This window comes from Vitis vinifera, chromosome 14 (genome assembly GCF_030704535.1).
Source record: "Vitis vinifera cultivar Pinot Noir 40024 chromosome 14, ASM3070453v1".
Classification (NCBI taxonomy): domain Eukaryota; kingdom Viridiplantae; phylum Streptophyta; class Magnoliopsida; order Vitales; family Vitaceae; genus Vitis; species Vitis vinifera.
In genome coordinates, this window is record NC_081818.1 from 8,935,095 (window position 1) to 8,958,481 (window position 23,387).

Here is a 23,387-nt window from a genome sequence, read left to right on the forward strand (position 1 = left end):
ATCTATAACTTGTATTGTTTTTAATTCTAAATATTTGTTGATACTTCAATTATATGTTATAATTTATTGTTAGTTCTTAACTAGTTGTCGTTAGTGTTATGTGATGTGTGTTGTAATTTCCAATGGTTCAATGTTGCTTATAAATTTGGCTTATAATTGTAAAAGTGGGATGTATAAAAGACCCATGTGTTATTTGTGGATGTATGTGCATTTTCATGTCAAAAACACAAAAGAACAATGGTAGTTGGTTTTATCGTTATCCATTATATCATGTAAGTATATTTAGTTATCACATGAAAATATATTGATATTAATGAAATACACACATCATATTTTATTCTTGTTAACAATTTATGTATTGTAGGAATATCCACACTGCTTTATATGAGTTGATGAGTATGATCCACGACAATTTCAGCAACTAGTTGCCAACTTACGATGCTCAATGCCTACAACAAATCCTCAAAATCATCTTCTACTTATTGGTTGTTGTGGGTGTAACATCGTTGTGTGTGTTTTATTATTATTATTTATCATATTTCTTCTTCTTATTTTAATTATTGCTAAGTGAATGTATATATTATCTAAAAAAATTATCATCTATAAAAATTGAAACTTTAACATATTGTATTAAAATGTGATGTTAGTATAATAAGTACTTGTAGTTTTTATTTATGTTAGATGATTTTTTTTTTAATGAAAACATGTGTTACTATGATGTATTTATGATTAAAATAAATGATTTCAAAATGATTAAGGAGTTTACATGTACAAATAAAAATATTATAGAAATCAAATATAAATTACATATGTTTACAAAGTAATCATTGATTAAAAAATTATAATTGGTGCAAATAAATTTAAAAATAAAATAATATTTTTAATTTAAATGAAGTGTCAAGTGTGAATTTAAAATTTATTTATATATTTATAATATTAAGTTAATTGAATTAAACACTAATTTAAAAAAAAAACAACAATAATTTTCAAACATGTTTTTTTTTTCTTGTTTTGAAAAAAAGTTTTTTTAATTCAACCAAACATGTTTTTTTCTTAGAACAAAAATTGTTTTACAGAATCCATCCCAATGTAATTTTGTTTCTGAAAATATTAAAAAACAAAGTAATTTTGTTTATGAAAATACTAAAAACTATTCTTAAAAACAGTTTGCCAAAAACCACCGACCAAACACTCCCTATGTGTCCTTCTTCTTCGAATCTAAGAACATTGTGCACTGAAACTTAAATAAGTAGATGGTGGAGATGGTACAAACTGAAAATTCAGCCAAACCCTAGGAAAATTGGTGGAAGATGGGGAAGGAAGCGGAATACTTCTCCAAGGATTTTGAGTGGGAGAAACTGAAAGAGGAGGTGGAGTCCAATCCCTCTCTTTCCTACCATTTCCAAACATTTGATTCCAACTCCCCTTCTCTACCCTCTCCTTCCCAAGACTCACAAGCATGGAATCAATTTCACATTCGTCATTCCACTGGCAGATTCTTCAAGGTCTTTATAATCTTCCTCCTCTTTCTTTTATCCTTCTTATAGTTCTCTATTTTCTTCTCTCTGCTTACAGAAAAAACAAAAGAAAATTTTGCGTCTTTCTGCTGTTTCTTCGCTGGCTTTGGTTTTTGGAAAGCCAGAAAGATGAAAACAATGACGGGATTGGGGAAATAGAATCCTTTTGATACCAAATTGGGAATTTCAGTTCTTTTCATCTGTTTTCTTAACACAGAGATGATGTAGTTATTCCAGGACATAGGTTTCGCTAATGTTGCAATATAGCTTTTTTTTCCCTTCTGCTTCTCATTTCACGTCATGATGATTTGACATTGATCTGTGGCTTATCTTGCAATTTTTTTTAGCTCCTTTTTTTAGCTTCTAACTGGGTACAACATAACTTTCTGTAAATTCTGGGGAATTAGCCCGTTCCTAAATTTTAAGGAGTGAAAAAAAAAAGAAAAAGAAAACAGAGAAGATAATTTCTAGAGATCTTTATCCATTAGTTTATATATAGTTAATAAGCATTTAACTGCTACCTCATACACTCCATGTAAGAAGGTGAAGAGAAAGGAAGGAAAATTTTTAAACTTTTCTCTACCCTGTTATTTTGGTTTGCAATTGACAAAAGGAAAAGAACATGGGTGGAAAATCATGGGGCAAGCTTAGTATGACATTCTCAGAAAATGGCTTTTCAGGGGTTTAGAGTGTGACATTTTTAGAAGTGGCCCAGAGAAATCTTAGGGGCTTAGAGCTTACTCCCAACATGACGGGATTTGATAATTTTATTAGATCATGGAGTAATGTTAACCCCACGCTAAAGAATGCATTATTAACTTGGTAAAATTCAAGAATCACTAGTTTGTAAAAAGACTTGATCAAATTTTGTTTTCAAATGAATGAGATTCCAAATTTTCCAATAATTCTAGAATGTTTTCCAAGATCTTTTTCTGATCATTTTTGACTTAGGAGCTAGTGTTGTGATGTTTTGGGAATATGTGGCTTCATCATCCCAATTTTAAGTGATCCTGAGAAGGAATGCTAGATAGTAAGGAATGATAGAGAGAAAGTAATGGTAGATACACTGAAATTATGGGCTGCAAATTTGGAGCAAAGTCACTTTTAGAGACTTAAGTGAGAGAAAAGCATCCTTTCTTAAGGAGATAGGAATTTTAGCTCCTTAGAGGGGGGGCCTTTTAATGGGTAGTCTCAGAGTCCTTAGAGTTGCAAGGACAATGGAGCTAGAGGAGACGTCATTGATAAAAGATGTGAGTTGGAGATGAATATCAAGTAGAAAATAGGTTAGGACAGGTAATTGCAATTTCAAACTCTCCCACATATTGACTAGTGGTAGAAAAAACAAAAGATTTGATTAAATCTATTCAGACAGTGGACCGGTTGGTGTTTGTTGACAAGGACCACTTTTTTGAGGAATTCTTAAGTTTTCACCGTCACCTATATGCTAGATCATATGCTCAAATTTGGAGAATTGAGGATTTAGCTTCTCTTTCATTTCTACAAATAGTGCGGATCGGTTAGAGCATCCCACTTTGGCCAATAAATTAAAGAGGCAGTCTTTCAGTTGGATACAGAGAAAGCCTCTCGTGATCTTAGGTGGGGAGATCCTTTATCTCCATTTTTATTCACAAAAAGTAGATGTTTTTAGTTAAATAATGATGTTGGCTGAAGCTAGAGATATTGCCAGGGTTTTTGAGATTAGGGGGTTTAGTTTTAGGATACTGCACTTTCAATTTGAGGATAATACTACTTTTTCTTGAGGACCCAATACCCATGAAGTCCATAATGTTAGACTTCCCCTCTCAGCTTTTTCTCTCATATGTTAGGTCTTAAGATCAACCTTGAAAATAGAAAGTTATAATGTGGATTGGGGTCATCTTAGTATACTTTGCTAACCAAATGTGCCACTGGCTTTTGGCCTCTATTTTATCTGTATCTCACTTCAGGGAGAAATCATAGAGCTCCCCACTTTAGGAATGCTTTAATTGGAAGAATCACTAGGAGGTTGGATGGCAGCAAAGGTTGACTCTCTCTCTCTCTCTCTCTCTCTCGCTCTCTCTATCAATCTATCTCTTTCCTTTTTCCTTTTGAGTTTTTTGTTGTTAGAAGGTAAAATAACCCCTGATCTTATCTAAACTACATCTTTATGTACTACTTGTCTATCTTCAAGATTTCAATTTGGATAGTCCCAAGGTTTAAGAAAACCTAGTGTGATTCCTATGGTTGATTTTGCGAAGGGAAGAGAGATCATTTAGTAAGTTGATGTCAGGTTTTTAGAACTAAAAAGGAGGGTGACTTGGTTCTAGGGAGGATTTCTGCTAAAAATGAAGCTTTCTTGGGTAATTGATTGTGAAGGTTGTACAGAAAAAAGTAACTCTTTCTAGCATATAGTGTTATTACAAGTGTCTATGGTTGACACTCTAGTAGATGGGACATTATTTCTAGGGTTTCTTGGATTTTATATGCTTTATTAATTTTTTTGTTGTGATGGTTTGATTATGTCAGTGGGGAAGTTTATCAATTTGTAATGCAATAATAGTAAAGATAAACGATGGTCAGTGCAGTGAGATTTGTGGAACTAATCACGCCTCCACGCGTGTGCATCAATCCATACCTAAAGAGACTCAATGTTTTAACATAGTGTGATCAATTAGGCCTATATCCATTGATGAGAAACAAGCATCCAAGATATGTCATATAGAATATCATAAAGAAACATAAACATAGATAAAAAAACAATTGCATATTTTCCTGTTCCTAGTATCTACTTTCAAAATTCGAGCTTTAAAGTAAACCATGTTTCCTTGCTCCATTGAGTGTCAACCATCTCTCTCTTTCTCTATGTACTTAGTAGACTCCACAGACTCATATCTATCTTATAAGTTTGTCTTTTTGACCTAGCATATTTGTAGAGATATCTCTAATACCTTTTCCCATTCAACAAGGGAACTTTTTATTTTATTTTATTTTTTTATTTTTTATAAGAAGGTGACGAAACAAGAATTCTCCTTCTACAATATGTCTACTAAAATGAAATTAATGGTTGAACCAAATACAGAATATGAGGGTTTTCCATCAATTGTCATCTTCACTCAATTTCCATCAAGTTAATCTTTTATTTTTCCATGATACATGCATTCATTATACATGTCTCCTCCATACATGCCTCCATTGGTGCACATTACTCCTTCAATTAGCCACTAACAATATGGTCTATCAGTGTATTCCACCTGGAAACCTTTTAGAGTGTGCATCTCTGCTGCATACTGGCAAAGCTGTGTATAGACTTTAAAAACATTGTTCCCCTTTTTCTACTTTCCATGATCTTAGAAGTGTACAAGACGTACTATCATCAATTGAGTATATATTCCATGTGTCATATGCCAAGAAAAGAGTAAGTCATTCCATCTTTAGCTTAATTATCTTTTGCAATCTTCTTATGCATTCCAAATCCCTTCATTGTTTTTATGTTCAACCTTAAATAAGATGAATTTACCATGATTTTGAATTATCCACTACTGTTCTAAATGGATTCTTCAACCTTGGCCTTTTTAGAATCCCTTATAGAGGCCCTTATGCTAGTTAGTTGGAATCTTGTGACTTAGATGTGGCTTGGTGCTGCACCAAGGTTGGCCGACTCAGACATGACTGGGTGCTGCATCAAGGTGGGCTCACTTAGACATGGCTCAGTGCTGCACCAAGGTAGGCTGACTCAGACATGGCTCAATGACGTACCAAGGTAGGCTGATTCAGACATGACAGTGCATGGCTGACATGAGACAAGAGTGTGTGGGACATGACACGTCGACTCTTGTCACATGCAAGACGTGGTTAGGCCTTGCAAGGGTAGTTCCATTGGTGCCTAGACATGGACAATAACATTGATGTGCCAGGGGCACAAGGATATGGCCTGAAGCATGGGTATTACGTTGTGTGTTAAGGCGCACTAATGCATCAAATGGGTTGATATGCAGAGACAGGCTGAGCATGCATATGTAGGTTGACTCGTGTACACCAGCCAAGGCAAGATATTGATGAGGTTTGACATGCAACGAGGCAGGCTAGATGTGGCTTTTAGGCTTATTCCATCAAAAGGGGCATTTGGCTGGTTGCATGGCAACCAATGGGTTTGAGGAAGGCATTAGATCAGAGACTTGTCAAATGGGGCTGTGTGGAGGCATGAAGAGGCACCTCAAGGCTCAAGGGGTAAGATCAACTGGCTGATTATGGGAGTTATATAATCACCCCAACTGCCATTTTGAATTCAAATAGGTTGATGCTTGAATTTGAATTAAAGCATAGGGATGTTGCCTTAGATATAAATAGGATCTTCCATTGCCTTTGAAGGATCAAAGAGAGAAGGTTGGTGTGGGAACTCGATTCTTTGACTTAGGCAAGCAACATAAGTGCTTGACACTTATAAAAATGTTGTAATCTTGTTTATTTGTTGAGAAATAAAACAAGTTGGGAAGCTGTCCTCGTATGGGTTGTGTTGGCTTTTCCTTTGTTGTTCCCTGATCAGGATTAGGAAAAAGGTTGGCTAAGTAGAGACTTACGGCACAATCACAAAAAAATTTGTAGCAGGATTTGTGAGTGTGACAATTACCAAATAAGCCTTAACTTGAATTGGTTCTAGATTTGCCGACAATAGAACATACTCAAATGCCACTCACTTTTTCGATTTTTCTCATAAACCAAACGAGTTCCAAAAATAGTGAAACTCTTCAGATTTGCTCTATGGTGAGTTTAGAAAATTATGAAATTAACTTATAGACCCATAATAAATTCAAATAAAATCAAAATTCCTGGAATCCAAAACTGTCTCAGCACACAGTGCTAAAAGCCTACTAATATTTGCCAAATTCTTTTTCTATGCAAACAAATTCAAAGTCAATTAAGATTGAACTCTTGGGTTTTGTTTTTGAGTGTGGTAACATGTACAAATTTCTAAGGGTTAAGATCCTTAGTCAAAACGTCCCAAAATTTTGAGATACATAAGTGGTTCAAAATTGTCTCAATCAAATCACCCTGTTTTCATCAATATGTTTGAAATTTTTGTACTTTTCTATAGGTGTCCAAATGAGATGCCACTTAAATGGTTTGATTCCTTAGAGATTGTAATATCTTATAAAATAAATAGGAGTTCTAATATCCTTCCAAAAAATCTCAGAATTTTGAGAAATGTGATTAGTCCAAAATTATCTGAGCTGACTTTCATTGATGTTTCTCAACTTATCCAGAATTTTCTTATGGGGCTCATGTTGTCCAAACGTAACGAAATATATATGGTTAGACTTGTTATCTAGTCTACTATTTAACACACACAAAAAAAAAAAAAAAAAACAAAAACAAAAAAAAAAACAAAAGACAAAAAACGAAAAACAAAAAAAAAACAAATAACTTGGGATCTAAATTTTTTCCAAAATATCCCAAAAATTTAAAGAACCCATGTTTGTCAGAATACCAAAAATAGGATATTCCTCCTTCACGAGAATTTTCTTCTTTCCATGGAATTATCTCCATCAACCCAACTTGAATCTATTGCATTAGAGATGATTGAGCTTTGATTTGGGTCTCCCTAATGTTGCAATAACTTGGAGGTCACTTATTGTGAGTTGAAAAGGCATAGCCAAAATTCCCTTAAGTAGCAATGCTATAAGAGTTCATTCCCATATACTTCCCAACAATTATATATGAATTTAGAACCAAATATTTTCCTTCACTTTCTGGGTTGCCAAATAGCCTATAATTTGAGTAAAATAAGGTTTTAACCCTTCCCTTGTGCTTTTGTTCCAAGTAATGAGAATACTTTTACAACCACACATGCTTTTGGACAAAATTTTGTTTCTATGTTGACTTTAACCCTTTCTTTCACTTTTGCAACAACTAAATAGTCCAAAAAACATAGGAACAATGATTAGAAGTACTGAAAGTTTCCGCATATGCTACAATTAGTTTCTAATAACACTTTCCCAAATAAAGAGATGATGAAGAAGAGAAAGTAGAAAAATATAAAGCAAGATTGTTACCTCTAATGTTTTCTCTTTACAACCATCTTCCATGCCATTCTTCTCAACAAATTCTTAAGGAAAAGAGGAAGAGAAGAAGAAAAAAAATGGTGAATTTCTCTCCTATTTAGCCTTATATACTTTTGAAGTGTTTGTAAGTTTATTCCTAAGCTCTCCTTATCATCATGAAGAGATAAACACATCCCTAGCTGACACAAGAATAACAATCATGGTCTTAAAATCTCTACACTCCTTTGAGTGTACCAATTATCCCCTACTTACTTTAATTAAGTTGATTAACTATTACACTTGATTTCCTATTTATATCAAATTTACTTGCATTAATGTTAGATCTTTAATATTTTAAAGTTGTCAAATTTATGATTTAAGGTGAATTTAATTGGCTATAAAAATTAGGGAAGTTTACCCTTTTTGTATTTATTAAAAAAAAAAATCTTGGGTTGTTACATTATTGTTATTGCATAATAAATTTGTATAGAAACCATGGTGGAAGATTATGAAAAAGCCAAGGCTGAAGGATTCATTGAGAACTATGGTGGAGAGTTCTTGAAAAACTTGGAGACTTGAGGGCCATGATAAGATTTATATCGTGCAACAGACATAAAAATTTAATGTTGTGTATGATAAGCCTTTTGAATAGAGTCGAATATTTCAAAAAGGTTTCTAGTGGAGTACATATGGTTGTCTACATGATAATGGCTTTTTTTAGAGTCATGTATAGTAATATAGACTCGTAGAGGAGACACACATGTGGCAGAGGCAAGTATTATGGAGAGATGGAAGATTGACTTGATTGAATTTAAGTCTAAAATTTGTTGGAAAATGTCTCAAATTTCTATTTTGGTTTAGGGCATTCTCTTCGAGTTGATTATGATGGACTAGCGAGATATATATAGGGAAAGTAGGAGAGATTAGCGTAGAGCTTTGTGGAAACCCCTCTCCATTTGGCTAACTTATGCTTTTATCTTGATGGTTGTTCTTTAGGACTTTGGGAAGAATGGGGACTGATGGAGTTTTAAAGGATTGTTGTTGTAGCATGGTTAGACCTTTTGCTAGATCATTTAGTTTTGGTTTAGCCATAGAAGCAAAACCTTACCATTACTAGAGGGCTTGATTGATGTGAGGACTTTAGGCTTCAACAATTTTCTAGCGGAAGGGGACTTGATGATTGATCTTTCTTGGGTTTCTCGAGGAAAGAGAGGGCCTTGGAGTTTAAATAGTTAGATTCCTAGCGCTGCCAAATAATGTAGGATAAGTTAGTTAAGTGAAGGAGTTCAGAGCTGAAGATTTTTGTTGGATTACCACCTTTGCATGGTGTAGGATGTTCAAACTTATGGGGAATAATTAGGTTTCTACCCTAGTGGTGGAGGCTATGTTGATTATATCTTTTAGAGGTTTTTTGGGACTTACTTGAGGAAGGACTTCTTTAAGCCTCATTTTTCTAGATTGGAATCTAGTTTGTAGAATCATAAGGTTGACTGAGGAGATACTTTTTGAATGGTTACCACCTCCAATGGTTTTTGTTAAGCTAAATTTTGATGGGTATTCTTTGGCTGACCTAGGATGGCTAAGGATTGGTGGGACGCTTAGGGACTACTTTGGCACAATGGTAAGAAAATTCCCTTTACAGGTCAAGATTTAGCTGTTGAGGCAAAGATTCTTGTTCTTTTGGGAGGGTTATTGCAAGGGAAAGCTTTGAGCTTCTCTAAACTCTTATTAGGAGATTTTGCTTTTGTCATATCATGGATGAATAAGAAAGAAAGAGGACTGTGGAAGTGTGATGGGTGGTTGCATCAAATTATTAATATTTCTTTAGAGTTGGGATGTTTCTTCTTTTAGGTTCCTTATGTAATCATGTGGTAGATGTGTTAGCAAAATATACAAATGGATGTTTGGTTTCTTTTGTAGGAGATTTTATACCCTTGTGAATTGTAGCTAGTGTCAAAATATTGTATGAATGGCCGAATACCTTGGCCTTGAGTTTTGTATATTATATATAGACTTTACAAGGATGCTATACATGGAAAGCAAATAAAAGCAAATAAATTCCCGCATGATTCTAGCCCTATACATGTAAACTATAATCTGTCAAATAATATATGCTAACTGTACAGAATAATAAATGGAGAAATAAGGAAACAATTGTGGGCTAAAATAAGGAAACAATTGTGGGCTAAAATAAGGAAAGAAGAAGTGTGGACAGCAAGTTGTCATGGAGAAATAAGGAAACAATTGTGGGCTAAAATAAGGAAAGAAGAAGTGTGAACAGCAAGTTGTCCTTTGACAGCCCCCCTCAAATTGATGCAGGTTAATCAACAAGCATGAATTTGCTACTTAGCAAGCAATGTCGATGACGAGGGAGAGCCTTGGTGAAGATATCAGCAACTTGTAAGTCAGTGGAAATATGTGGAAGAGTGATAACACGAGCTTCAAAGGCTTCACGGATAGAGTGATAGTCCACTTCAATATGCTTTGTGTGCTCATGATAGACAGGATTGGCTGTGATCTGAATAGCACTTGTATTATCGGTATGTAGAGGTGTAGGATCGGTCTCAGAAAAATCTAACTCCGCAAGCAAACCTCGAAGCTAAATGATTTCAGAACAAGCAAGAGACATCTCCCGATACTTAGATTCCGTAGATGACTTAGAGACTCTGTCTTGCTTCTTACTTTTCCAAGATATCAATGCATCACCTAAAAACACACACCAACCAGTGATGGAGTGACGAGTATCCGCACAACCAGCCCAATCAGCATCACTATAAGCAGCAAGGCGAGTAGAATTGCCTGCAGGGAAGAACAAGCCACGAGTAGAAGTGCCTTGAACATAGCGTATGATCCTACGGACAACATCCAAATGAAGATGACGAGGAGTCTGAAGGAACTGGCTGACTTGCTGTACAGCAAAAGAAATGTCCGGTCTAGTAATGGTGAGATAAACAAGACTACCCACCAACTTCCTGTATAAACTGGGATCAGCAAGTAAGTCGCCTTCCTCTTTACGAAGCTTGACATTTAATTCCATGGGAGTATCAACAGAAGTAGCCCCTTGTAGACCAGCTGTAGCCACCAAGTCACTCGCATACCTATGTTGATTGAAGGAAATACCAGAGGGACTATGATGCACCTCAAGACCAAGAAAATATGTGAGAGACTCAAGATCTTTCATATGAAAGGGCTCGGAGAGATGAGTTTTGAGCTGACCAAGTAAAGCAGAATCGGAACCAGTGATCACAATATCATCAACATAAACCAAAAGAACAACAATACCCATGTTTGATTTCCGAAGAAACAAGGAAGTGTCATACTTGCTCTGCTTGAATGAAAATTGTAATAAAGTGGTGCGGAATTTATCAAACCAAGCCCTCGGAGCCTGTTTGAGACCATAAAGAGAGCGACGAAGCTTACACACATGTGAAGTCGGAGAGGGAAACAATCCCGGGGGTGGCTTCATATAAATACACTCTTTAAGATCCTCATGAAGAAAAACATTTTTTACATCCATCTGATGTAGTGGCCAATCACTAGAAGCAGCAAGAGCTAGAATCGTACGAACAGTAGTCATTTTAGCCACAGGAGCAAAGGTCTCTTCATAATTGACACCATATTCCTGATTATTCCCAAGTGCAACAAGCCGAGCTTTGTAACGATCCAAACTTCCATCAGATCGGACCTTGACTGAGTAAACCCATTTGCAACCCAAAGGAACAATAGTGGGAGGACAGGGCTCAATGTCCCAAGTGTGATTGGCCTCTAGAGCCGCAATTTCTTCCTGCATAGCTTGTCGCCAACAATCATGCTTGGCAGCATGTGAGTAGCATGTGGGAATATCAAAATTGGACAATGTAGCAGTAAGGGCTGAAATAGAATTTCCAGAACTGGAAGAGGGAAATCCATACCTATTCGGAGGTACAGACACTCGAGAAGAACGACGTACTGAAGGTGCTGGAGGTACTGCAACTGACTGAATCTGGAGCGTGGTAGGATCAGATATCGGGTGAGCCATCGAAAGAGACTATGGGCGAGAGCGTCTCGTATACACAATACCTGGTTGAAAGCGAGAACTGAGTGGATGAAGATTTGAGAACTGCTGCTCAAAGGAGGGGAGGACCACAGTAGAAGAGGATGACACAGTAGAAGAGGATACAGGAAAGAAATGTTGATTTTCAAAGAAAATAACATTCCTAGAAATACGTGTACGATGTAATGTAGGATCATAGCAAACAAATCCCTTTTGACACATATTATATCCCAAGAAAGCACATCGAACAGATTGAGCTGATAATTTATGTCGCTCATGAGGAGGTAAATGAACGAAACATACACAACCAAAAATACGAAGGTGATCATAACTAGGTTGCTTAGCAAATAAGCGGAAATAGGGAGACTCCATTTGTAGGACTTGAGAAGGTAAACGATTAATCAAGTGAGTGGCAGTTTTTAGAGCCTCTACCCAAAACATGGATGGAACAGAAGATTCTAACAAGAGAGTATGTACCACATCTAGAAGATGATGATTTTTGCGTTCGGCAACTCCATTTTGTTGAGGAGTAGAGGGACATGAACGTTGATGAATAATATCCTTAGAAGCCAAGAATGCTTGAAACTCAGTAGACAAATACTCACCACCGGAATCTGTGTGTAATGTCTTAATAGAAGTAGAAAATTGATTGTCAACATACGCTAAAAACTCAGTGAAAGTACGAAAGACCTCAGATTTAGAGCGAAGAAAGTAGACCCAAGTAAATCTGCTATGATCATCAATGAAAGTCACATAATATTTAAATTTCTCATGTGAACTAACCGAGGAAGGTCCCCAAACATCAATATGGATAAGATCAAAGCAGTGAGATGCTCTACTTGCATGCAAAGGGAAGGTAAGAGTTTTACTTTTACCAAGTTTGCAAGAATCACACTCAAGAGATAAAGAAGAACGATCCTTATTATCAGGTAAATCAGAGTTCAATACATGAGATAAGATCTGAGTATTGGGATGGCCTAAACGACGATGCCACACCATACTAAGATCTGAAACATTATTACAAGCAAAAGACTCAATAGAAGAAAGTGGAGAAAAATCTGGAACAGGTAAAAATAGTGGAAACAAGCGCCCCACTTTAGGTCCCTTCGCGATCGGCTTCCTCGTTACCTGGTCCTGCACAACACAGCCATTACTAAAAAAATTAACAGCACAATTGTTATCAACTAATTGGCCAACAGAAATAAGATTCGTGGAAAGCTGAGGAGCAAGAAACACATCAGTGAACTTAGAAGAGGCATCGCCGATAGCAGCTATGGGCAAAGAGCTGCCATTGGCAGTCTGAATGGAAGATTGACCAGCGTAGGGCCGAACATGACACAAAGCGGTGGGATTATTAGTCATGTGATTAGAGGCCCCCGAGTCCACATACCAGAGTTTAGTGGAATTGTTACCTTGAAACCCCATTGCTAATAATGCAGAAATTAACATCTGTTGCACCATTTCTGGAGTGCAGTAATTTGGTGCAGGAGGTGCAGGAACAGAGCACGCAGCTGAAGGAGAGTCGTGTGCTGCAGAAGTTGCTACAGGAGGGACAATAACCGAAGTTTGAAATGCTTGGGTCTGACGATTCTGGGGGCGAATATGATATTCTTTGATAATGTGACCCTTCTTCTTGCAATAAGAACAAAAATTCTTAGGGCAAGTGGCAGCAATATGCTCATATTCCTTGCAGCAGAAACATTGCAAGTTTTTAGAATGCACAGGTGGTCCGCGTCCTTGGGCAGCATAAGCTACAGTTGCCGTCTCGGAATTGCCATGAGATTGCTCCAGAATAGCTTGAGTACTAAGGCGTTATTCTTCGCGAAGTAACTCACCAAAACAAATATCAAGAGAGGGAACAAGAGATCTATTTAGTAAAGAGGAGCGGACAGATTCATATTCCGGACGTAGTTTCATAAAAAACTGATCACGCCTGGTAGTCGCGTGAATAGTCTGAATAGTTGAGAGAGCGGCAATAGGAACATTCGCTATAACCAAATCAACATATTCATGCCAAAGAGTCAGAAATGCCGAGTAGTAGTCCTGGATGGAAAGACTACCATGTTGAAACATGACAATCACATGTTCTAACTGAAAGCGACGAGCATCGTTATCTTGATGATAAACTTTCTTCAAATAAGCCCACATAGATTGAGCGGAGCAATGGGGCTGCAAGTGGGTGACAATATGAGGCTCCACTGAACCAAGAAGCCAAGACATGATGCGTGCATCAAGCACAACCCATGAAGGAGAAGACCCAACATCCTGAGATTTGTCAAAAGTGGATGGTTTTTCAACATCCGTGCCATCAATATGACCCTAAAGGTCTTTTCCTTTGAGAAAAAGTTCAAACTGAAATGCCCAGGTAGAATAATTTGTGCCTGTAAACTTAACACACAGAGGTGCGGAATCCATAGAAAATAAATAGAACCTGAGACAAAATGATGGACCAAAAAAAAAAAAAATTCCCAGAAGAAAACTGACCCACGACAGCCACAGAAATACCGAGAAAAATGGTTGTGGTTGGGTGTAGAACGGATCAACACAGACTTGACCGAAAGACACGAGAGGCACCTTCGAAACCGAGAAGACAGAAAAGAATTTGAGGGAAGAAAAATTTAGCAACCTTGCTCTGATACCATGTCAAAATATTGTATAAATGGCCGAATACCTTGGCCTTGAGTTTTGTATATTATATATAGACTTTACAAGGATGCTATACATGGAAAGCAAATAAAAGCAAATAAATTCCCGCATGATTCTAGCCCTATATATGTAAACTATAATCTGTCAAATAATATATGCTAACTGTACAGAATAATAAATGGAGAAATAAGGAAACAATTGTGGGCTAAAATAAGGAAAGAAGAAGTGTGGACAGCAAGTTGTCCTTTGATAGCTAGCATTGCTCTTAACCATTTTGGTGTGAACAGATAAATTTGCCTTTTTGATTTGAACTAGTATACACTTATTCATCTTTTTTATCAGACTATATATAGGCGAATTTGTACATCTTAGAAGGATTTCTCATCCTTCTTTGTATTTACCATTTCAATGCAATGAAATGGTTGTTTCTGATCAAAAAGGTTTTTGTTGGAGGAAATTAAGGCAATTTGAGTGGAGGCTACCTACCATACCAAAATCTTCAGCTTCCAGTTTTGTAGGTCTAGACACCCATCTGACCTCCATCCGAAACCTACTCAAAAGATTTTATTATGCTATAGGCCAAATTAAAAATCTGAACTGTTAACCATAACTACAACTTAGTGTTATGAAGGCAGGGTGTACCTAGACCCTCCCTCTCTTCTTTTTTTCATTTCTCTGTTTTTGGCAAATAGAATATTATAGATAAACACCTAACAGAAAAAAAGAGAGAGGGGGGGACCTAGGGAGTACAAAAAGCACACCAGAAGACAACTCAAAAGAGAGCAATTGCAACAGGCCAGAATGCAGCCTGCTCATCTGAAAAATTAACGAAATCCAGAAAAGAGGAATATGATCTCTCCCAACCATCTTCCCTTGATCTAAAGAAAAAAGTTCTGAGGAAGTGGTCATTGAATACTAATTCCAACATCTCAACACCTTCAGAAGTCCTATTCCCCCTCTTTTCCAAGCACACCAAAATAAGGATAAAGGAGCTGTTCTCCACAACTTTTTGCATTTCAGTCCCACAAAAATGTGATGCCACCCAAGCAAGTGCTCTTTGACTGCTTTAAGGATAACTCACCTCAGACTAAGAAGGGAGAATAATAAAGACTCCAGAGGAGAGAAACATTATAATTAATTCAGAATTAATGTTTTGTCTCCTTTATTGGAATTCTGAAACCTCACATTATTCTATAATTAACTAACTTCTTCAAGTTTTTTCTGAGCAATTTATTGAATAGTTAAAAAGTACCAAATCATGAACAAGTTTTAGTGGCTTGTAAATTCTTTTAAATGTCAAAAAAGAAGATTCTGAACTCAGATATTATTGTGTGCACTGAGGCACATCCTGCTCACTACCGACAAAAGCTGAAGAAATGAGTCACCTGTTAATTCAACACAAATCTAACTTTCCTCACTCTGGGCATGTATCTTGGATAAGGATGAAAGATTAAGAGGGCAATCTGCAAGGGAAGGCTCTTTTAGAAAGTTCTGTCCACTTCACTTTCAAATTGTTTAGAAATCATAGAAAGAGATGTTGTACACCTCAGTGTTTGAAAATTTCAGCTTTCATTTATTTTACCGCATATATTTAATCTTGAAATTTGATTTATGTTTAAAGAAATGAACTTTTTTTCTCTTTCTGATTTGCCTGAGTTGTGGCTGCTTGGTTGTCAGAATTATGCAGTGAAGTCCACATTTAGGCCCTTCATGAGCTTTTTATGATGTATATTTGTTTCATATCCTTGTGGCTAAGTTTTAAATTTTTGGTTGCAGGAGAGACGATACTTATTGAAGGAATTTCCAGAACTACTTTCTTGTGATGAATATTCCTTTGTTTTGGAGGTAGGATGTGGTAATGGCAGCACCGCTCTTCCAATATTACGGTAATCTCAGGACTCATCCTACTTTGAACTAAATTGGTGGTGTTGCAGAGGTTCTCAGTCTTGAGTCTTTTAATTAATTTTATCTAGATGATTTTGACCTTGATGTATCCATGGTTATGTACGCAATTAGGATGAAATTACAACTCCTGTAGAACTTCTTATTACATCCTCAATAACTTTTTGTGAACTCCTCATTTTGTGATGCCTACCTTGGATAGAATGTCCTCATTCATGCCAAAAATCATGTTGATCATATTTTTCTTGCCATTCAATCCTTGAACCTGATTTCTTTTTATATGAAATTAAAATAAACCTCCAATTTAAGGCATTATATGGATGATAATCCCCTTAATCTCCTATCAAATTTGTGTTTCAAGCATGGGAGGGATATTTTGTTCTACTAGGTTCCTAAAATAAAGATCTTGATCAATGGCTGGCTTAGCAAAACATGACTCTACTCAATGTTGTGAAGAGGTGTAAGCATAGTTTGTAGACAAGTGGAATTTCATCTTGATTCTCAAACATGCATGCTCACACACCTAAAGTTAATAGGGTTTTTGATACTATACTCTTTGTTTCCTCTTGTTCCCAAATTGTAATGTAGTGTATCTACATGGAAAGGTGTTAAGCTACCCACAAATGTAAAAGTTTAAGCTGTTAAGCAATGGACCAACTATGTACATCATGCCAACTTACACTTGGCCAAAAATCCTAACACCCCGCCTTATGGTAGGCTTCTTTTTAGGCTTGCATGTGAGTTTAATAAGGTAAATTACACTTGATACATTGTGGGCTTAAATCTTAAAAGCTTAACTTTTTAGGAAAATTGGTTATCTAATATGGTATCAGAGCCTTGTTTAGTGGGACGTCATGTATTCAATCCTTACCGCATGTTTATTTCCCTACTTTATATTAAGCCCAAAGGAGTTTATTTGTTGTTGTTGTCGTTGTTGTTTTTTATTTTATTTTATTTTTTATTTTTTATTTTTTTATCTATGGACTTTTGTGCATCTATATGTCTCTCCATATGCGAGTATTATGGAGTTGTATGTGAAAGCAAAATGTGTTAAAAAGTACTTAACAAAAAGGGTATGTACCTCATGTACACATGAAGAATACCAAGAGCACCGTATATCACAAAAGCTACACCTGCTCCTTAATGTCTTTGTAAATAATTGAGAAAATCAAATAATGAGTTAAAATTGTAATTGGGATTCAACGGGAATAGTGTTATCAAAGGTGATTGTCTAGGTTGTCCACCGGGCTAAGTGAGGTAGATAAAAGTCAACTCTTAAAGACCCATGCAAGGCGGCTTTAGAGAGGCGATGCTTAGCTGGTCGCCTTAGGATAAAACACAAGGCATAGAGGTGACCACCTTTGACCATGGGTTAAGATTAAATAATTTAGATTGTAATTTAATTCAATCTATCATTAGATTAAACAAAGTATGAGATGAAATATTATATTATCAATTATAGTGATAATGAGATGGAGGACTCAATCTAGTTTTGATGGAAGTAATGACAATTTTAATTTCAATGATGACTATAACACTTCGAATAAATATTACTATTTTGTGAATTTTATAAGACACCTTGGGGGATAAAATATTAATAGTGTTGATTGTTGAAGTATCAAATAGGTGAATATATATATATATATATGTATATATATATATATTTTATCGCCTTACTATATAGTCAAGCTATCGCCTTGTTTTTCACCTTTCACCTTAGGCTAAAAAGATTTTTATTGCCTATCGCCTTGACATTGCCTTCTACTTTGACAACATTGCATCACATACTTTAATAATATTATCTGCAACATAATTTAGGATCTATGATTTGTGGACTTGAACAAGCTTGTTGCATTACAACACAAGCAAGTATCGGACATGGAAACTCCCAAAATCTATACTTGTATTGACATTTATGTTCGTGCTTGTGAATTATTTTTATTGCACATATATTCTTATACTTGTCTTAGTTGGCCTATGCATGTGGAAGAACCCCAAAGAATAACAATAGTGAGAAAAGTGATCACTTCAAAATAGGTTTCATGTATTTTTTGAAAAAAAAATGCACTTCTTCCTCATATTTTTTAGAGTAATTAAGGGTGGACTCTTTCATAAGCGTCCAGATAGTGTCAATCATTTATGGACATAAATCATTGTATGCAAATGTCTGGCACACCTGTCACTGGTAGGAAGAGGAAGACATGTACTGCATATCAGAAATTAACAATAGGTAGATACAGTGTCCTCAAATAGGATGGGAAAAAACAAAAATGATTAAATATAAGTCATAAAGCTCTAAAGAGGATAAAAATGTCCCTTAAATTTCTCTAAAATCGTGGTTTCTCAGTTGGCTTGGATATCTGCTTCTGTTTACTGATTTCAGAATCCAAACAAGATTAATCATCATCCCCACTAGCTCAAGTATCCGCATTAAATGTATATCTCCAGGATTCTTCAGATCTGTGAAAATTTATTGATTTGATTCTAAAAGGATCCCTTTCAACATTTTGTCTCCATATTCCAAGTGCTCTCCTCTGTGAGCCTTTAAAGGGCCATTTTTCAGTGTACAGTCTATCACCCAATCCAGTAAGCAAATAGCAATTAAAGATGACCTAAGCCTCATCATTTCCCAAAATACCAACAATCCCATACTGGCCCAAAGTACCAAGAAAAGAGGCAAATTGAATTTCACTACTGAATGTGGCAATCCCCAGATATGAACATAAGAGATTTGTAGAATGCTTGAGAGTACTGCTTTCCAATCTTTTATTAAGGGGGTCAATGGAACACCTTCAAATCTGATAAAATAAGTGTGGTATGGAGCATTTTGCTCATCCAATCCCTTTTTCCTATGGTTTTCAGTAATTATTGAAATTATTACTGTTAGACCGAATGGCTGTCATTTAGCGTAGGAAATTTGTCTGATTCAAGAATTACTCCGTATCATATGTACTTGCAAATGCTGGAATTATTTTAGATGATTTGGAAAAAGTTTTAAATTTAGTGGTCATAGAAAAATTAATCATAATGCAAAAATATATTTTCAATTTTGATGACCATATATTAATTCTAGTTTTTATTTTATATTTTTATACAATTGGAAACTTTTTGCAAAATGGTATGTATACTTTGAATTAGTGAATAATGGGATAAACTTGGGTCACATTTGTTTGACTGGAAAAGAAGTATTGCCAGATCTTTTGACAAGTTGGCATCCTTTTATCACCCTCCAACTCAAATATTCCATAAGAAATTTGAAAACCATTTTTTTCTGCTCTAAATCGTGCTACCAACCTTGGACTGTTATGTTTATAAATCTCATTTTCTTTTGTTTCAGTGGCAGAGACAATATTATTATATATGCATGTGATTGTAGCAATGAGGCTCTTGAGAGGGCTAATGAGATGATACATGCCAGCAATGTGGGCTCAGTTACAGATCGTTTCCATCCATTTTGTTGTGATTTTTCTATAAATGGGTTTCCAAAGTGGTTGGCCTGTGATTCTTGCCAAGGAAATTTTCTGCAAAAGCAGCATGATCAGATCTCAGGTTGCTAACTTTGCAAGTTACTCATTTATGCTCATATACACGTGAAGTATGCAATTTAAACTCGGTTTGTGTTTGTTTCTCCAGATGTTAAAGAAAAAAAAGAGACAAATTTAAATGATTTATCTTCATTGGGAGAAAGTAAATGTTGCATTGGTGGAGTTGATTTTGTTACTTTGGTATGTGCTTTTCTTTTCACATATTATGTTCTTAATACAGGCATGGGGAGCTTAGATGTCCATGGGAAACATGGAAATTGAATTAGTGTATGTTATTTTACATCTATCGCATTTTTGTGAGTTTATTTGTTTTTGCTTTTACTTCTGTTTTTCATCTTGTTTTGCTCTAAATTTATCTCCTTTATGGTTTGTTTCTAATTACTTGGTCCTAAATTTTTGTAAAGCTTGGAAAAAGATGGTGATTCTTCATTTGATTTGTAGCTTAGATTTTGGTTTCATATTTGCTTTAAAATAAAAATATTCTGTGTTGCATTCTTATTGAAAATTTTGCTGTATGATTAGATATCTTTTAGGTTTCACTCATTTTACAAAATTATTCTTTTAGGCTTCATTCAGTGTACAAAATTATACTCTCAAAAAGTGGGCATCAAACTATTGGAAGGCTGACTTGTATGAAGGATGTGGCAGTTTCCTTTTGTCTTTTGGATGTGACTTGATTATTCTATAGCTCTGAATTTCCATATTTTCTTCAGTTATATTTTAACGGAATTGAAAGATAACGACATTGAATATCTGAACTTGCTTCTATTGTTCTATAATTGGTCAGATATTCATGCTATCAGCTGTACCACTCCACAGGATGCCAACAGCTATAAGAGAGTGCTTCTCTGTTTTAAAGCCTGGTGGCCTGCTCTTGTTCAGGGATTATGGTAATGGCCTGAAAAAGAGGCAGTATCATTAGTTCTGTAACATATTTGATTATTGCTGATGATATTTCTATGATGAAACCCAGGCCTATATGACATGACTATGCTTCGATTTGAGCCAGAAAAAAGAGTGGGTTTCAGGGAGTACATGCGCTCTGACGGAACTCGATCTTATTTCTTCTGTATGGATACTGTTAGAGATCTCTTTACAGGTTCAGGCTTCACCGAGGTACTAATTCTTTTAATAGCAATAGTATATGTATTTTCTGTCTTGAATGCCGTGGCTTATCACTATGACCTTTCATTTCTGAAAAAAAATAAAAAAACAAATAAACAAAACAACCACTGCTCTTCCATTAATTTGAGAAGTTCCATTGCCACATCATGAGATGATTCAAGGTGGAGAATTTGTTAATAATGGCATTTCCCATTTCAACTACCAGTTTGATGTAGATGGTAAGTGATTAAAAAATAGGGTTCTGGAGAGGACAATATATTCCAGTACGCTCCATTCGGTTGCTGTTGAGTGAATGAAAAAGTAAAGAAAGAAATGTTATAACCACTTTTCCATGGATGGCTGCCACAATTGCTACAATACTTTCATTATTTTCCATAGACTTCTGGGCAAATAAATGGAGCACTAAGGTTTTCTCAGTAACCACTTGAGAACTTTAGGGGGTTACATGTAATTGCTACTGTTTTTAACTTTTTCATTTTATTAGTACTGATGTTTTGTCACTACTGCCTACTGATGTTAATACACACCTTGCAGCTTGAGCTTGAATATTGCTGTGTCAAATCAACAAATCGCCGAAATGGGAAGAGCATGCATAGAGTGTGGGTTCATGGGAAATTTCAGAAACCCTTTTGATGTCATTCTTCACAATTTTCTCCATTTAGGTATGGTTTGAAGAGATTATGCCTGCTCTTTTGTGATTTTTTTTTTTCTAAAATAATTTTCAAGAATGTATGATACTCAACTAATTTAGGTTCGTTTCATTGTTGGAAAGAGTTGGTGAAAGGAATGAAATAGAATTGTGAAGGATGGAAATACCAGGGTTTGAGTCTAAAATTCTCTTCCTCACCCCAACCCCCCACACCTGGAATGAAGATACTTTGAGCCTCTAAAATTTTCTCTGTAACTGACAGGGAATGGACTCTCTTTCTTGTGTGTGCATGTGTGCGCGCTGTGCATTTTGCCTGCTGCCCTGCCACCACTCACCACCCCGCCTCAACGTCACTACTCCTCCCCCCCTTAAAAAAAAGGCACCTCAGCTCTCTGTTGTTCATGACTTTGTGTGTACATCTGCTGTAAGGTTGAGCTGCTGCCCTGTCAAAGGCTAACGCCAACACCTCACTACCAATACTCAACGGCAAAGAATGCCCTCTTTTCTTCATCATTGACATGTAAGTTATGTGTGGTTCCTAAAAAGTAAAATGCTAAGGCAGATGATTTTCTCATGTTTGATTGTATTATGGAAAATATAAAAGAAAATCAAATATAATTAAAATTAATTAAAAATTTATGAATTTAAAAGTCATTTAATCCTTATATCAAAAAGTCAAAATAAGTAAAATGAGTTTAAAATAGTATATAAAAATAATTTATCGATTTTTAAATCTATTTTTTTATTTTTGCATCATTTTTTCTTTTTGTTTATATTTATTTTATATTTTTTTTTCCCTTCCACTTTTTCTCAAATTTTCAGAGAACCAAGCATAGTGGTAAATTTTCTCTTCATTTTCTTTTATCTCTTGGGAATCTAATGCACTGATGAAGTTTGTCTCCCAACACTCGAAATTCAGGAAAGTGCATTTGTTATCCTGGTCCCGTCCTGGCTGTGTACTGAACCTGTGGATCGGAATAGGAAGAGTGCGTTTGGGAGTGATTTTACAAAGTATTTCTAGCATTTTTAACACTTGAATGATAAAAATTTTTAAGTATTAGAAATATTAAAAACGTTTCTTAAAATCACTACCAAACGGGCTTAAAATCTTCTTGATCCACATCATCTTCAAGATGCATAATCAGGAAACCCTGTCTGTTGCCTCCCCCTTTGAGAAGCTCTGAACAGAAACAAGTAACCGAACTATGAAGGCCTGTTAAAGCATCTGTCAGATGACTATCATTGTCATTAGTTATGTTTTTGGAGCCGCAAGCAAAGATTACAAAACTGGTTCTTCATGGTAAGCAGAGTCTGCAAACAGTTTGAACCGTGAGCTCGGGTCTCGTAGGGCTAAAAGCATGTTCTTGAGAAATAAGCAGATGATGGATTTGTGTTTGATAAAGAACCCAGAAACGTATAGGAATATGTAGTTGCTCTGTTTCTTATTTTGTTTTTACAGGCTCAGACCAGTAGTTCTATTCCGATTCCTAATTTATGTAATGACATTAAGGTAGATCATGTCATTTTTGTCTGAATACTGAAAATAATGAATCAAATGGGAAAAATATTCAAAGTAATAGCACTTAACCGAAAGTCCAATCCAAGCATTTGTGCTAAATAAGTTGAATACCAAACCATAAATCCTAAAATCAGGTTTTAGTGGAAGGATAAATGCTATCTTGATGATTCTTCCTTACATTGTTTTGTGCTTGCAATGTGGGACAGTAAAAAAGGAGAGTTCCAGAGGTCAACCTGAGTAAAAAAATAGTACAGCAAAGTTGATCAAATGTAGTGCAAAAATTATAATTTTAGGAGATTTCATAGTCTTAACAAAAATTCATGTAAGGAATAAGTCAATTTCATTTAATGTACATATATTCATTCTGGGGAAATGATTTCATTAATGGATAGAAAAATATTTTTATTCATATAATTTGTTCAAAATAAATATTG

The 23,387-nt window shown here is 35.6% G+C and overlaps 1 protein-coding gene across 2 annotated transcripts; it reads left to right on the forward strand.

Annotated features, from left to right (window-relative positions):
* The first annotated feature begins 1,182 nt into the window (after positions 1-1,182).
* Positions 1,183-21,619, forward strand: LOC100256479 (uncharacterized). 2 transcript variants are annotated; one of them, XM_002271151.4, is made up of 7 exons: positions 1,183-1,505; positions 15,990-16,099; positions 19,453-19,664; positions 19,749-19,840; positions 20,448-20,550; positions 20,634-20,776; positions 21,320-21,619. In XM_002271151.4, the coding sequence occupies exons 1-7, from the start codon at positions 1,311-1,313 to the stop codon at positions 21,416-21,418; spliced, it is 954 nt and encodes a 317-aa protein (XP_002271187.2). In that variant the 5' UTR covers positions 1,183-1,310; the 3' UTR covers positions 21,419-21,619. The 2 variants fall into 2 exon arrangements, with proteins under 2 accessions (XP_002271187.2, XP_019080215.1); XM_019224670.2 differs by lacking the exon at positions 1,183-1,505 and adding an exon at positions 3,464-3,538.
* Positions 21,620-23,387: the final 1,768 nt, after the last annotated feature.

Coding starts and splice junctions, on each gene's coding strand:
- LOC100256479 (XM_002271151.4), top strand. CDS start 1,311: ATGGGGAAGGAAGCGGAATACTTCTCCAAGGATTTTGAGTGGGAGAAA. Junction 1,506..15,989: donor CCACTGGCAGATTCTTCAAG/GTCTTTATAATC, acceptor TTTTGGTTGCAG/GAGAGACGATACTTATTGAA. Junction 20,777..21,319: donor CAGGTTCAGGCTTCACCGAG/GTACTAATTCTT, acceptor CACACCTTGCAG/CTTGAGCTTGAATATTGCTG.